The sequence below is a fragment of the Lathamus discolor genome, unplaced genomic scaffold (assembly GCF_037157495.1).
Source record: "Lathamus discolor isolate bLatDis1 unplaced genomic scaffold, bLatDis1.hap1 Scaffold_280, whole genome shotgun sequence".
Classification (NCBI taxonomy): domain Eukaryota; kingdom Metazoa; phylum Chordata; class Aves; order Psittaciformes; family Psittacidae; genus Lathamus; species Lathamus discolor.
In genome coordinates this window covers 40074-55629 of record NW_027069309.1, presented here as the reverse complement: position 1 = coordinate 55629, position 15556 = coordinate 40074, and the positions used below count along the sequence as shown (strand labels likewise).

General features: G+C 68.4%; 1 protein-coding gene across 1 annotated transcript; it reads right to left on the bottom strand.

Moving 5' to 3' along the window:
- Positions 1-415: 415 nt before the first annotated feature.
- NUMA1 (nuclear mitotic apparatus protein 1) lies at positions 416-15042 on the bottom strand. Its single transcript, XM_065664579.1, is given in 24 exon segments — positions 416-700; positions 779-915; positions 1005-1127; positions 1130-1277; positions 1717-1960; positions 2038-2195; positions 3182-3400; positions 3622-3732; positions 3827-3895; positions 4399-4440; positions 4533-7205; positions 7333-7452; positions 7601-7741; positions 7952-8069; positions 8761-8878; positions 9099-9256; positions 10159-10291; positions 10959-11043; positions 11203-11283; positions 11358-11440; positions 11833-11912; positions 13476-13564; positions 13841-13910; positions 14944-15042. Coding segments are annotated over 23 exon segments (5421 nt in total). The 5' UTR covers positions 13883-13910; positions 14944-15042; the 3' UTR covers positions 416-451.
- Between the last annotated feature and the right edge of the window lie 514 nt (positions 15043-15556).

The window sequence follows — 15556 nt, the reverse complement described above, 5'->3', positions numbered from 1 at the left end:
ATGCTCTCTGTTTCATGTTCTATGTTATATGGCTCTATGGCTTTTACGTTTCATGTTCTATGCTCTATAGCTCCATGTTCTGTGGCTCCATTCTCTCTGTTTCATACTCTATGTTCTATGTTTCATGTTCTATGTTTCATGTTCTATGTTTCATGTTCTATGCTCTATGTTATATGGCTCTTACGTTTCATATTCTATGTTCTACGTTTCATGGTCTATGGCTCCATTCTTTGTACTTCATGCTCTATGTCCTATTTCATGCTCTATGCTCTGTTCTATGTTTCATGTTCTATGTTCTATGTTCGATGCTTCATGCTCTACGCCCCATGTTTCATTCTCTATGCTCTGTTTCATGCTCTACATTTCATGCTCTATACTCTATGTTTCATTCTCTATGCTCTATGTTTCATGCTCTACACTCTGTTTCATGCTCTATGCTCTATGTCCCGTTTCATGCTCTGTGTTCTATGCTCTTGTCTGACCCTTCTGTGCTCACCTCGGGGGTCTCGGGGCCCTGGTGGGACTCATCAGAAGCTCTCTTGCGCTGCTGGCGGGTGGTGATGCCGGGCCAGGCCGCGCCGAGGGTGCTGCGTGGGGCGGGGGGGCCCTGGAGGGGCTGCATGCTGGCACGGCGCAGCGTCTCCTGCGGGTCCCCCGTCTTCATCTCCTCGTCCGTGATGGTCGCCAGCGAGTTGGAGGGCTGGGGGGGTGACAAGAGAGGTGTTACCAAGGCCCCCCCCTGCCCCGCGTGCCCCACGGCTGCCCCCCAGCGCCGTACCCTGCTCTCCAGGGGGTAGCAGGTCTTGAGATGGGGCGGGCAGGCGCGGTTGCGCTGCTGCAGCTCCGCGATGCGGTTCCAGTCTTCCAACTGCTCGGGCTCATCCTGGCACGTGCCAAGGTAGAGGCTGCTGCGGCCTAAACGCGGAGCAAGGCAGGGTCAAAGGGGGGGTTCCTGGCACCCCAAGCAAAGGCAGAGCCCCCCCCCCCCCCCCATAGCCACGCACCGAGGCTGGAGCTGCTGCCCCCCTGCATGCGCCGCAGGGAGCTGCGCGTGACCGGGCGGTAGCCGGGGAGCCCCAGGAGCGCGGCGTGGGCCGGGGGGTCCTGCGGGGAGGAGGTGTCCGGGGCAGCAGGGACTCCTGGGACGGGAAACTGGCGAGGGAGCGCGAGGAGCCCGAGCGCAGGCGGCTCCGGGCCAGGGCGGCTCCGGGCTGAGCCGCGGGGAGGCTGCAGAAGGAGACGTCGGCGCCGTCCGGTTCCTCGGGCTTGGCTTGTTTCTGGGGGGGAGAGCACGGGATGGGGGCGATGGAGGGGGCTTAAAGCCCCTCCAGCCCCAACCCCTGCCCCGGGCAGGGACCCCTTCCACTGGAGCAGCTTGCTCCAAGCCCCTGTGTCCAACCTGGCCTTGAGCACTGCCAGGGATGGGGCAGCCACAGCTTCTCTGGGCACCCTGTGCCAGCGCCTCAGCACCCTCCCAGGGAAGAGCTTCTGCCTAAGAGCTCAGCTCAGTCTCCCCTCGGGCAGGTTCAAGCCATTCCCCTTGGCCTGTCCCTACAGGCCCTTGTCCCAAGCCCCTCTCCAGGTTCCCTGCAGCCCCTTCAGGCCCTGGAGCTGCTCTCAGGTCTCCCCTTCCCTCAGCAGAGGGGCAGGATCCCCTCCCTGAGCTGCTCCAGCGCTCCCTGAAGCCGGGTCATGGTGACCCCAAGCCCGGCTCACTTTGGTCATGGTGATGCTGATGGTGGTGCGGCGCCGCGCGGAGCGGGTCTGGCAGCCGGAGTCGAGCGAGAGGTCCCCGCAGGAGCCGGCGCTGGAGCTGCGCTGGGCCCGCGTGCGGCTGGGCAGGGGCGTGAAGTAAAGGCTCTCCAGGGACTCCACCTTGCGCGGGAGCCGCCGCGACGCCGGGGACTCCTCCGCGCCCGCAGCCACCACCGAGTCCTCCGAGCGGGCGCGCGCGGCCTCCCTGCGGGACAGGCACGGGTCAGGGCGACAGCGGCACCGGCGGCGCAGGGTGGGCTCCCCGAGGCGCGGTGCCGGTACCTGTTGGTGTGGGGCGACCGAGCTTCCCCGAGGCTGAGGTCCAGGCTGTCGGTGCTGATGTCGGCGGGGTTCTGGTGGAACAGCTCCTGGCCCTTCAGTGGATCCTTGGGCACCTGGATCTTGCCGAGCTCCCGGAGCTGCTGGTTGGCAAATTCCACCTGGATGGGAAGCAGGGGGGGATGGATCCTGTGAGGGAGATGGCAATGGGGGGAGTAGGAAGGAGGGAGAGGGGAGGAGGGAGAAGGGAGGAGGAAGAAGGGAGGAGGAAGGAGGGAGGAGGGAGGAGGAAGGAGGGAGGAGGGAGGAGGAAGGAGGGAGGAGGAAGGGAGGAGGAAGGAAGGAGGAGGAAGGAAGGAAGAGAAAGAAGGGAGGAGGAAGAAGGGAGAAGGAAGGAGGGAGGAACGACGAAGGAAGGGGGAGGAAGGAGGAGGAAGGAGGAGGAAGGAGGGAGGAGGAAGAAGGGAGGAGGAAGAAAGGAGGAAGGAAGAGAAGAGGAAGAAGAAAGAAGGACGGAGGAGGAAGGAAGGAAAAGGGAGGAGGGAGGAGGAAGAAGGGAGGAGGAAGGAGGGAGGAGGAAGGAGGGAGAGGGGAGGAGGGAGGAGGAAGGAGGGAGAGGGGAGGAGGGAGGAGGAAGGAGGGAGAGGGGAGGAGGGAGAAGGGAGGAGGGAGAAGGGAGGAGGAAGGAGGGAGGAGGAAGGAGGGAGAGGGGAGGAGGAAGAAGGGAGGAGGAAGGAGGGAGGAGGAAGGAGGGAGAGGGGAGGAGGGAGAAGGGAGGGAGGAGGGAGAAGGGAGGGAGGAGGGAGGAGGAAGGGAGGAGGAAGGAAGGAGGAGGAAGGAAGGAGGAGGAAGGAAGGAGGAGAAAGAAGGGAGGAGGAAGAAGGGAGAAGGAAGGAGGGAGGAGGAAGGACGAAGGGAGGAGGAACGACGAAGGAAGGGGGAGGAAGGAGGAGGAAGGAAGGAGGAGGAAGGAAGGAGGAGGAAGGAAGGAGGAGGAAGGAGGGAGGAGGAGGAAGAGAAGAGGAAGAAGAAAGAAGGACGGAGGAGGAAGGAAGGAAAAGGGAGGAGGAGGGAGGAAGAAGCAGGGAGGAGGAAGAAGGGAGGAGGAAGGAGGGAGGAGGGCAAAGCCCCTCTGTGCTGCCCCCACCTGAGCCTCCAGGCTGTGGACCTGGCTGGTGAGGTTCCTGCAGCTCAGCTCCGACTCCCTGGCCTGCAGCACGCTCTGCTGCAGCTCCTTGGCCAACCGCTCCGACTCGGCCCGCAGCTCCCTGTTCTCCTTCTGGAGCTGCTCCATGGCCTTCAGCTTCTCCGCCAGGTCCTGGTTCTGCTGCTTCTTCGCGTCGTAGTGAGTTTTTGCCTTCTCCATCTAGGAGGGCGAGGAGAGAAACCCATCGGCCTTCCCGTGGACCAGGATGGGGATGGACAAACAGGGATGGATGGGGATGGACAAACAGGGATGGATGGGGATGGACGGGGATACGGACGGACAGGGATAGGGATGGATGGGGATAGGGATGGGGATGGACGGGGATACAGACGGACAGGGATAAGGACAGATAGGGATGGGGATGGATGATGGGACCGTACTTGGCCTTTGTAATGCTCGGCCGCCTGCTCCTTCTGCGCAAGCTGCTCCTGCAGCTCTGCCACCCTCTCCTGCTGGCGCGTGGCCTCCGCCTGCAGCTCCCCCTCCAGCGCCTGTGGGCAGCGAGGACCCGGGCTCAGAGACCCCCCCGAGCCCCCCCCTCTGCCCAGCGCCGAGCTCAGCCCCAGGCCTTCGCTCCACCTTCACCTTCACTCTCTGCTGGTGGCTCCGCGCGGTCTTCTCGTGCTGAGTCAGCTTCTTACTGAGCTCCTCCACCTGGGGGAACCCCTTGGGTTAAACCAGCTCCAGGACAAGATTCCCCCCGCTGGGTCCCAGCCACGAGGCCTCTGTGGGGCCGCTTGTGCTGGGATTGTGGGGAAAATGGGACTTTTGCAGTGCTGCTGCTGCCAAGAGCCAGCCTCACGCCACCGCGGAGGTCGGGGCTGCTGTGAGGCAGCGCAGCTCTGGCCACACCGACCACATCCGGCCCCTTCCCGTCTCCAGCCATTCCCACCAGCTGGGCAAGGAGCTGGACCACGGTTAAAGATGGGGGGGAAAAGGGATGGGATCTCCTGGCTCCCCCTAAATCCCATCTGCCTGAGGGGGTATCACAGGAGCAATGGTCCCCTACGGGTCACACTGGGAGGTGCCGAGCTGCAGGCAGCACGTTTGGGATGAAGGCAATGCCCTGGAGCTGCGTCCCCACCACAAGCACAGCACGAGGGGACGGGGAATGCCGCCGGGAAGCAGCCGAAGCCGTGCACCATCACCCACGTTACCTGCTTGCCTTGTTCCTTCCGAACCGCCTCCAGCTGCTCCACCTGCGGGCACAAAGCGCAGCGCCCATGGGCAGCGTGCCCCAGCCGCAGGAGGAGCGGGATGCAGGGATGCAGGGATGCAGGGAGCCCCTTACCTGCGCCGCCAGCCTCTGCCTGTCCTCCTGCAGCTTCCTCCTCTCCTCCAGCGCCGCCGCTCTGCTGCTCTCCTGCTCCTTGCCCACGGCCTCCAGCTGCCGCGCCGCCTCCTGCGCCTCCCGCCGGCTCCTGGCCACCAGCTCCTCGGATGCGGCCCGGAGCCGCTCCAGCTCCCGCCCGTGCCGCTCCTGCGCCTGCTCCATCTCCGCCTGCAGCCGCTGCACGGCGCGGTCCTGCTCGGCCGCGCGCTCCCGCAGCGCCGCCAGCTCTGCCTGCAGCGAGCCCAGGGCCTGGCCGCGCTGCTCCAGCTCCTGCCGGTGCTGGCTCTCCAGGGCGCCGCGCTCCGCCTGCAGCTGCTGGCACAGGAGCTTGAGCGGCGGCAGCTCCGCGGCCAGGCCCTGCGCGGCGCCCAGCTCCTGCTGCAGCGCGGCCGCGAGCTGCTCCTTCTGCAGGCGCTCGTCCCGGCAGCCCTGCAGCTCCCGGCGCAGCTCCTCCTCGCGCTCGCCCTGGCTCTGCCGCTCCCTCTTGAGCGCCTCGATGGCCGCGCGCTGCTTGTCCATCTCCTCCTGGCAGCGCTGCACCTCCACCTTCATGAGCGAGCAGCGCTCGGCCGCGCGCGAGGCCGCCGTGGCCATCTCCGCCTGCAGCACCCGCAGCCGCTCCTCCAGCTTCTTGCTCTTCTCCGACTCGGCCAGGACCAGGCGCTTCAGCTCCTTGCTCTCCGCTTCCTTCTCGCCCACCTGCCGGCGCAGGGCGGACGCCTCGTGCTCCAGGCTCCCGACGAGGCCGCTCTTCCGCTCCAGCTCCTGCACGCACTGGGAGAGCTGCTCCTTCCAGCCCTCCTCGGCCCGGGCCCTGTCCTGCGCCGCGGCGCGCAGGGCCGCCAGCTCCTTCTCGTGGGCCGCGACGGCGCCCCGGCTCTGCAGCAGCTCCCGGCCCTGCTCCTGCAGCTCCTTGCGCAGCGCCTCGGCGCTGCCCTCCTGCGCCGCCCGCGCCGCCTCCAGCAGCTCCCGCAGCTCCGCCGCCTGCTCCCGGTGCTGAGCCCCTTCCCTGCGCGAGGCCTCCAGCGCCGCGGCCGCGCTCTCCCGCTGCTCCCGGCACCGCCGCTCCAGCTCCTCCACCTGCGCGCGCAGCGCCCGCGCCTCCGGCGACGGGGCCCGGCTCGGCTCCTGCTCCGCGGCGCTGGCCCCGGCCACAGCCCGGCTCCGGGCGGCCTCCGCGGGACCCCGCTGCTCCTCGTCCCCCGCCGCGGCGAGCTGCCCCCGGAGCCTGCCGACCGCGTCCTGCAGCCCCCGCAGCTCCTCCGCGCGCGCCGCCTTGTCCCGGCGCAGCTCCTCCAGCAGCCCCTGCTGCTCCTGCAGCAGCGCCCGCGCCCGCGCCAGCTCCTCGCGGTGCCGGGCGCGCTCCACGCGCTGCTCGTTGAGGCTGTTCTGGAGCTGCGCCTCCAGCTCGGCCTTGCGGGCGCGCTCGGCCCCGCTCTCGGCGCGGCCCCGCTCCAGCTCCTGCCGCAGGCGCGCGGCCTCCTCGTCGCGGCTGCCCAGCTCCTGCAGGGCCTCCTCGAGCCGGGCGCGCAGCCTCTGCGCCTCGGCCTCGGCCTCCTGCTCGCGCTGCCGCCCGCCCGCCGCCGCCCGGCGCAGCTCGGCCTCGGCGCCCCGCAGCCGCTCCACGGCGCCTTCCAGCTCCTCGCGCCGCAGCCGCTCCTGCGCCAGCTCCTGCGCGGCCTCGGCCGCCCGCTGCGCCTCGGCCCGGTGCTGCTCCGCCGCCTGCTCCGCGCGCTCCTGCGCGGAGCGCAGCTCGGCCCGCAGCCGCTGCTCCTCGGCCTCCTGCTCCTCGGCCCGCGCGCGGGCGCCGGCCAGGTCGGCCCGGAGGGCGGCCTCGCGCTCCCGGTGCTCGGTGCCCAGGCGCTGCGCCTGCGCCTGCAGCGCCGCCGCCTCCTCCTGCCGCGCCCGCAGCTCCCGCTCCAGCGCCGCGCGCTCCTCGGGCCACGGCTCCGCGGGCGGCTCCTGCGGCAGGCGCTGCCGCTCCGCCTCCAGCTCGGCGATGCGCGCCAGGCTGCCCTCCAGGCTCTCGGCCGCTCTCCTCTTCTCGTCCTCCAGGATGCCCTCGGTGTTGCGCAGGGATTCCTCCAGGAAGAGGAGCTGCTCCTGCAGGCGGCTGTTCTCCCGCGCCAGCCTCTCCCTCTCGGCCAGGCGCTGCTGGCTCTCCTTGAGCCGCGCCTCCAGCTCCTGCAGCTGGGCCTGCTGGGGGCCCAGCTCCGCCATCCTGCCCTCCAGCTCCCGGATCCTGCGGCTCAGCTCTGCCCTCTCCCCATCCCAGGCGGCTTGGTTGGACTCCCCAGCCTGCGCCACGGCCTGGAGCTGGGTGCTCAGGGACGCGTTGGCCTCCTGCAGGTGCTGGAGCTGCTGCAGGCTCTGCTCGTGCCGGGCGCCGTCGGCCTCCCGCTGCCGCAGCTCCCGCTCCAGGTCCTCGCGGCGCCGCTGGCCCTCGGCGAGGGCGGCCTGCAGGCTGCTCACCAGGCTGCCGAGCTGCTGCTTCTCCTCCTCGAAGAGGCCCCGCTGGGACTGCAGGGCTGCTTCCCGCTGCTGCTTCTCCTCCTCCAGCCGCAGCACCGCGGCCTGGAGCTCAGCGCCCTCCCTGCTGAGAGCGGACACCTCCTGCTTCAGCTCCTCCAGCTGCGGGGACAAGAGGGGAAGGGAGCAGGACACGCACGGGCTCAGGAGTGGCTCCCGCTGCTCGGCTCCAGGCAGCTTCGCACAGGAGCGCTGCAGGAGGCAGGGACGGCTCCGGCCGCAGCCGTACCTTCAGGACATCCCCCAGCACCTCTCCCTTCTGGCTGCTGCACTCCCCCAGCTGGGCCACTTGATCCTCCAGCAGAGAGATCTTCCCCTGCAGGATCTCAATCTTCTCCTCGGAGCATTTCTGGGGACAGCAGGGTCGGGACAGGCTCAGCAGGGCCGCGCCACCCCCAGCGCACGCACCCAGGCTGCCCGGGGAAGGGAGAGGCTTCCCTCGGGCTGTGCCTGCAGGGCAGCAGCCGTGCCCCGGGCACCCCCCGGCCCGCGCTCACCTTGTCCTGCAGGGCTCCCCGCAGCTCCGTCTCCAGCTGCCCCTGCTTCTCCTGGGCCTGGGCCAGGGCCGCGTTGTGCTCCTCCGAGAGCTCGTTCAGGGCCTCCTGCAGCTGCACCAAGTGGCTGCCGATCTCCCGGAGCTGCCGAGGGCAAAATCCCCCATCCCAGCGGAAGGGCCGAGCACCCGCGCAGAGCCCAGGTGCGGCTGCTCGCGCCCTGCGGCCCCAGGCTCCCTTCGGGAGGAGCTGGAGCCAAGGCAGGCTCGGGGTGCAGGGCCCCACGGCAGAGCCCAGCGCCCTGCCCGGCCCCTGCGCGCAGCCCCAGGCAGCGCAGGACCCCGCGGCCCGTACCTTGAAGGAGAGGTCCCCGTTCTCCTCGGAGAGCTGGCTGATCTTCCGGTCCATCTGCCCCTTCTCAGTCTTCAGGTCCTGGCACTGCCTGAGCGCCTCGTGCAAGCGCACCATGAGGCTGCAGGGGAGGTCGGGAGGGAGGGTGAGGAGCCCAGCGGGGCTGAAGCTGCTGGGTACGGCCCAGGACACCGCGGGGCCAAACGCCCACAGATCCAGCTCTAAACTGGATCCTAGTGCACGGAAAAGGGGAGCACGGAGATGCCTGTGCTCTGGCAGAGCCCGACAGCTCCGCGCCAAGGGCAGAGGTGGCTGCAGGACTCCAGCCCCCCCTCTGCATAGGGAAAGGGCAAACCAAGGACCGGGAGCCCGGGCATCCTCCCCAGGTAAACAGGGACAGGGCAAAGACCAGGAACTGGCAACGCCAGGGAGCAAGGAGTGACAGAGCCCAGGCCAGGCCCAGGCAAACCGGGGCTGTCACTGCCGCAGAGCACATCCCATGGGGCCTCCCCACAAGAGGGGGGCTGTTCCCGTGCTGGGATTAGAGAAGAGCTCCAGGGAGACCTGAGAGCAGCTCCAGTGCCTAAAGGGGCTGCAGGGAACCTGGAGAGGGGCTTGGGACAAGGGCCTGTAGGGCCAGGCCAAGGGGAATGGCTTGAACCTGCCCGAGGGGAGACTGAGCTGAGCTCTTAGGCAGAAGCTCTTCCCTGGGAGGGTGCTGAGGGCTGGCACAGGGTGCCCAGAGAAGCCTGGGGACACCGGAGTGACCCGGCCCCGCCTGCCAGGAGGAGGGGACATTCCCAGGGGCTCACCTCTCGTTCTTCTCCCTCAGCTCCTCCATCTCCTTGGGCTCCAGCTGGTCAGCAGCGTGCTTCTCATTGAGCAGCGCCAGGCGGTCGATCCGCTGCTGCAGCAGGGTGATCTGAGCCTCTGCGGAGGGGGAGAACAGGTCCATTACCCCCTGCGCACACCCCCCCAGTGCCCAGGGGGGTCGTGTCCATCTGTCCCTCCCCATGGGGAAGGAGCCGCAGCATGGAAGCCCTCGGCAGTGGGAGATGGATGAGCTGGGACCGGCAGCATGGACCTGAGCGCGGCCTCCAGCCGAGCCGCAGAGACCCCCCGAGGCCAGGGTGTCCCGTTAGCGACTGACCCTTCTCCGTGATGAGTTTCCGGTTCTCTGCCAGCTCCACCTCCAGCTCATCCCGGTTTTCCCGCTCCGCAGCCAACTGCTTCTTGAGGCGCCGCAGCTGGAACTGGGGGGTCTGCATGATGTCCCCCATGGGCGAGGCGGGGGTCCCGGGCAGGACACTGCAGGGGGACACCACGGAGCCCCTTACAGAGCCAGCACCCTTCAACCACAGCCTGGGCCTCCCAGTCCCACCCCAGGACAGGGAAGGGCCTCAGCAGCTCAGAGCAGGGTCCGTGCTCATCAGCCAGGGGCAAAGGAGCCAGTTCCAGCCCAGCTTCATCCCATTGCACATCCCAGCTTCATCCCACCCATGGCACATCCCAGCTTCATCCTGCCCATGGCACAGCCCAGCTTCATCCTCCCCATGGCACATCCCAGCTTCATCCCACCCATGGCACATCCCAGCTTCATCCTGCCCATGGCACAGCCCAGCTTCATCCCACCCATCACACATCCCAGCTTCATCCCATGGCACATCCCAGCTTCATCCTGCCCATGGCACAGCCCAGCTTCATCCTCCTCATCGCACATCCCAGCTTCATCCCATGGCACATCCCAGCTTCATCCTGCCCATCGCACATCCCAGCTTCATCCCACCCATGGCACATCCCAGCTTCATCCCACCCATGGCACATCCCAGCTTCATCCTGCCCATGGCACAGCCCAGCTTCATCCTCCCCATCGCACATCCCAGCTTCATCCCATTGCACATCCCAGCTTCACCCTCCCCATCGCACATCCCAGCTTCATCCTCCCCATTGCACATCCCAGCTTCATCCCACCCATGGCACATCCCAGCTTCATCCCACCCATGGCACATCCCAGCTTCATCCCACCCATGGCACATCCCAGCTTCATCCCATCGCACATCCCAGCTTCATCCCATCACACATCCCAGCTTCATCCTCCCTATCGCACATCCCAGGTCAAGCCGGAGCCGATTCCTACAGGACACGCCTCTGTGCTTCCTCTCCAGGTCCCAACCCACCGTGCCCATCCCCACCGGAGCCAGGGCACGTACTTGTTGGCGCTGGAGGAGGATGAGGAGGATGAAGCGATCTTCTGCAGCTCCAGGAAACGCACCTCTCGCTTCTGGGGGACGGGGAGCAGCGGGGAATGTTCCTCGGAGCTGCTGCTGGATGAGGACGGAGGGGCTGGAAAGAACAAGTGAGAAGAGCGATTGGCACGGCCGTAGCAGGAGGGAGGGCTGAGCAGCGAGAACTCCCCCAGGGACGGATCAACCCGGCTGAGGAAGCCACAAACCTGCCTTACATCCACATCCCACCCAGGGAGACAGCACGTGCCACAGGGGCTCTGCTCTGGGAACTGCCCAGTGGGAATAAGGCAGCTGAGCCCTGAGCTGCAGGGAGCTGGGGGGTGTGTTTGGAACCATGAATATAGGGAGAACTCCACTGGGGTTATGCTCTGGAAGAGACTCATCCATGCCGGAGGGTGCTGCCGGCATGGAGCTGAGCAGGAAGGTGCCAGCAGTGCCGAGCACTCACAGTGCCATGGAATCCTGGAATGGGCTGGGATGAAGGGAGCTTAAAGCCCCTCCAGCTCCAACCCCTGCCACGGGCAGGGACCCCTTCCACTGGAGCAGCTTGCTCCAAGCCCCTGTGTCCAACCTGGCCTTGAGCACTGCCAGGGATGGGGCAGCCACAACTTCTCTGGGCACCCTGTGCCAGCGCCTCAGCACCCTCCCAGGAAAGAGCAGAGCTCATCCCAGCCCCGCCTCGGGCAGGTTAAAGCCACTGCAGGAGGACACCTCCCGCTGGGACTGGGGCTGGGGCCGGGGCTCAGGCAGGGGCCGGTGCTCACCCCTCCTCTGCAGGAACATCTCCAGGTTCTCGCTCAGGCTCTCCTCGTTGTCCAGCACGAACCTGAGGATCGCTGCCAGCTCCACCTGCGGCAGGAGCAGCCCCGGGCTGAGCGGCTCGGCCGCAGCCCCCAGGGCACCGCACGCTCTGACTCCCGGTGAGCAGTGCAGCACCCCCTGCGCCCTGCCGCGGGGGCCCCGGAGCACCCGCACAGGGCCCCTCGCAGGGGATGCACAGGGAATCACCTGCGTCTCGTAGTCGAACTCGCTCCAGTCCGCGGGGCTCCTGCAGCTCATGGACGCGTGGTACAGGAGCAGCACAGCCACCTGCGGCGAGCAGGGAGCCGTCACCCCCCGGCCCGGCACCAGCGCCCCGCGCCGGCGCCGCAGCCCGTGGTTACCTTGGCCAAGGCCAGCTCCTCTCCCTCCAGCAGCTGCTGGGCCGGGATCAGGCTCTCCGGGGCTGATTTGTGCTTGCAGTGCTCTGCAATGGGAAGCAGCACCGGAACCCCGGCCGCTGGGAACGCTGCCCATGGCACGCGGCCACCATCCCCGCGGTGCATCCCAGGGGAGAAGGGGCTGAGGGGAACTACAGGGCACTGCCCACCTCCCCCCCCCCGGATCCTGCCGCGGGTAAAGGTTTTCCAGTGGGATTTAAGCAGCTCGGGGCCCGGGAGCAGGCTGGGAGCGCTGCCTCAGAGCAGCGCCACCGGCACCCGGCCCTCTTCCCCCCGCGCTCCGGCGAGGATTCCCAGCGGGAAGTTCCCTTCCTGCGGGATCGGGGCAGCCCGGACGCGGTGTGGGGCGGGCGCTCAGGGATGGGGACCCAGGAGCAGAGCCCGGGGGCTGGCACCCGGCGCCGACGGAAGCTCTTACTCTGCAGGAAGGCGCAGATGAAGCTGATCCTCTGCGGCAGCGCCTGCTCCAGCGCCGATTCCGCGTCCTCGCTCCGGAGCCTGGGACAGAGCAGGGACCGTGGGGAGCTCAGCCCCAGCAGAGCCAAAGCCGAGCACATGGGGCCAGCCTGGCCCTGGCTCTGCTGGATCGGTGCCGATTCGGTGCCGCTTCCTCCTCTGCCGCCACGGGGCCGGCAGTGGCCCCGGCAGCGGGAGGCACCGCAGGGGGACGCTGGCAGCGCCTGCAGCAGCTCCCACCCCTCGCCACGCTGCTCCTCACCCCTGCCCCAGCCTGGTGCTGCTCCGGCACCGCTGGCGACCCCCAGAGCGGGGGCTTGGCTCGGGAACAGCACCGGGAGAGGGGACCCGCATCCTCACGGGATTCCCAGCCCGGTGCCGGGGAGCTCCCCAGCGCCCAGCTCATCGGGAGGTGCTCAGGAGCAGCCATGGCCTGAGCCCGCGGAGCCGGGAGATTAACGAGAGCCACCTAAATATAACCCGGAGCTGGCGGCTGCCGCCTCCCGCCCGGCACAGCCCTGCCCCGGGCAGCTCCCGTTACACCGGGTAATTATAGCACCCAGCCCCCGCCGGGAGCCGGCCTGCCCGGCCCACGGCACCCATCAGGGCATGGGCTGGGATGAAGGAAGCTCAAAGCCCCTCCAGCCCCAACCCCTGCCCCGGGCAGGGACCCCTTCCACTGGAGCAGCTTGCTCCAAGCCCCTGTGTCCAACCTGGCCTTGAGCACTGCCAGGGATGGGGCAGCCACAGCTTCTCTGGGCACCCTGTGCCAGCGCCTCAGCACCCTCACAGGGAAGAGCTTCTGCCTAAGAGCTCAGCTCAGTCTCCCCTCGGGCAGGTTCAAGCCATTCCCCTTGGCCTGGCCCTACAGGCCCTTGTCCCAAGCCCCTCTCCAGGTTCCCTGCAGCCCCTTCAGGCACCGGAGCTGCTCTCAGGTCCCCCCTTCATGCAGCAGAGGGGCAGGATCCCCTCCCTGAGCTGCTGCTCCCGCTCTGGGGGTGCCCCCAGCACAGGGGGGGTTCTGGGCTCAAGCGCTCACTGAAGCCGGGTCATGGGGAGCTGCTCCTCACCCAGCACCCCAGGTCCTGCTCCTCAGGCTCCATCCCACCTCCCCCAGCCTGTGCTTGTGCTGGGGTTGCTCAATCCCCTGGTTCGGGACCATTCTTCCCCTCCAGCTCCATCAGGACACACATCCGGAGCGGAGCACCCTGTGTTCTCCCTCCCATGCCCAGGACAGCTCAGGCCCTAATTGCTTTTGCTCATGGACAAGGAACGTGGCTCCTGACGGACACGTTCCTCCCATCCCTGTTTGGCCACCTCAGGTGCTGGGACGGAGCAAACAGGCTCCATCCTGCTCGTATCATCCTGGGGATCAGCCCAGTGTCCCCAGAGAACCACAGCGGTCCCTGGGGTGGGAGCCGTGGTGCTTTTCCGAAGCTTCCCCAGGATCCCACCACTGTGGCTCAGGAAAACTTCCTGGTTTTCCTCACCTGAGCAGCCCTCACGGGCATTAAGCACTTCCCAAGCACCTGATGGAACAGGGAGCCTCAAAGGACAGACACTGCCCCCAAAACCCCACCCGGACGCCCCCGGCGCCGTACTCACATTCCGTTGATGATCCGGATGAAGACGCTGCAGTCCCGGAGCTGGGACAGCTCCCGCAGGGGCTCAGAGCACGCATTTGTGCTGTTCACCTATGGACAGGACGGGATGCTCAGGACGAAGAAGCCGGCACCATTCCCTGCTGGGCCGGCACCGGCTCTGGAGCCGCTCCCGTGCCGGACCAAGGCATCCCAGCACTTGCGGCTGCTCAACAGGGACGGGGAGCGAGGACTCCCGGCAAACACCGACCCGCCCGGGAGCAGCCGGGATGTGGCTGCCCCAGGACCTGCCCCAGCCCCGATCCCTCCCCGGTGCCGGTGCCGGCACCTCCCGGTCCTGGTTGGGGGGGGGGGGGGGGGGAGCGTTACCCAAGCGAGCAGAGCCGCGGCCCTGGCGCCGTGCAGAGGCATCCTCAGGCTCCCAGGTCACTGCCCCGACCTGCAACAGGGGAGGAGCAATGAGCACCCGGCACGCTCGTCACAGCACTGACAGCTCCTGCAGCGCTCCACCGGAGCTCCTCCAGCTCCAACCCCTGCCCCGGGCAGGGACCCCTTCCACTGGAGCAGCTTGCTCCAAGCCCCTGTGTCCAACCCGGCCTTGAGCACTGCCAGGGATGGGGCAGCCGTACAGGGAAAAGCTTCCCAATCCCATCCTATCTCCCGCTGAGGAAGAGCAGGCGGCACCTCCCGGGATTCAGCCCTGGAGATCGGGATCGAGAGGCTCAGGACTCACGGGAAACCATTGCTCAGGCTCCTCCTGCCATGTCCCGTCCCTTACCCCCATCCCAAACCTCCCCACAAGCCCTATGGAGAGGGGGGTAAAGCCCGGCTCCGTCCTTGCTCCTCCTGCCCCGGGCTCAATCCCAGGGCCGCCTTCCCCAGGGCTCCTCCATGGCGCCCGGGCGCAGCGGCTGCAGCCCCAGGGGATCCCCGTCCCTCGGGAGCACCCGAGCGCTCCCAAGGCCAAACCGGCGGCAGGCGCCGGAGCCGCGGGGCCGGAAGCGCCGGGGGCCGGGCCCTGGGAGGCTCGGTTGTAAACAAGCAGCAAGGGGCGCAGGGGCAGCACCGGCTGCGGGCGGCAGGGACTGGGCCCCCCCCCACGGGGCCGGGAACCCGAACAGCGGGGGGGGAACCGGAGGGGGCGGCCGCCGCCTCCATCGGCTCCTCCGGGAAGCGCTGGCTCCCGGCCCCCCCCCGGCCCTCGCGGTGAAGCAGGGACCGCGTCCAGCTCCGTGCTCCAGCACCACCGGGTGCCACCCGGGATCCGTGACACGGGGCCGGGGACCGGAGCCGCAGGGAAAGCCCCAGCACCGGGCCCCGCAGCGTTACGAAACCGGCGCCCCCGGAGCCCCGTCCGGGCCAACCTCCCCCCCCCCCCACCACCACCCCGGGTCCGTCCCCCCCCCCCCGACCGGGAGCGCGGCCGCCGCAGGGCGCTGGCGGGGGGCAGCGCTCCCGGTCCCGCTCGGTACCGGCGCGGGTCCCCCGGAGCAGCGGAGCGGCTCAGGCCGCCATGAGCCGCGCACAAAGGCAAAGCCGCGGGGCCGCGGGTGACGGCTCCCTCCTGGCCCCGGGCCACCTCCACGTCACCGCAAGCGTTAAAGGCGCCCGCGCTGGGGCCGCCGGCGGGGGGGGGGGGTGCGGGGGTCCCCGGTGCAGGCTCCCGCTGATCCCGACCCATCGCAGCGCAGGAGCCGTGGGCTCGGGGCTCGTACCGGTGCCCCCCCCCCCCGCCCCGCACGCACGGGCCCGCGGGTGCCCCCATGGCGCTGGAACGGACGCGGTGATGGCGCCGCTGCCGCAGAGCCGGGTCCGGGCTGCATTGGAGCCACCGGATGGGGGAGAACGGGGGGGGGACGGGACACGGAGCAGAACGCAGGACCCGGGGTGGGAGCAGCGGGACCGGCAGCGGGGCTCGGCCACACCGACCCGCGGGGCTCTCCTACCGGATACGGAGGCCGGGCCGGGCCCGGGCAGCGCCGTCGTGGGGTCGAGGCCGCGGCGAGCCCCGGGGAAGCGGGAGCGGGCGGCGCCGCGGGGGGGCGCCCATCCGGAGCGGCGGCTCCCGGGGCGGGGGCTCCTCCT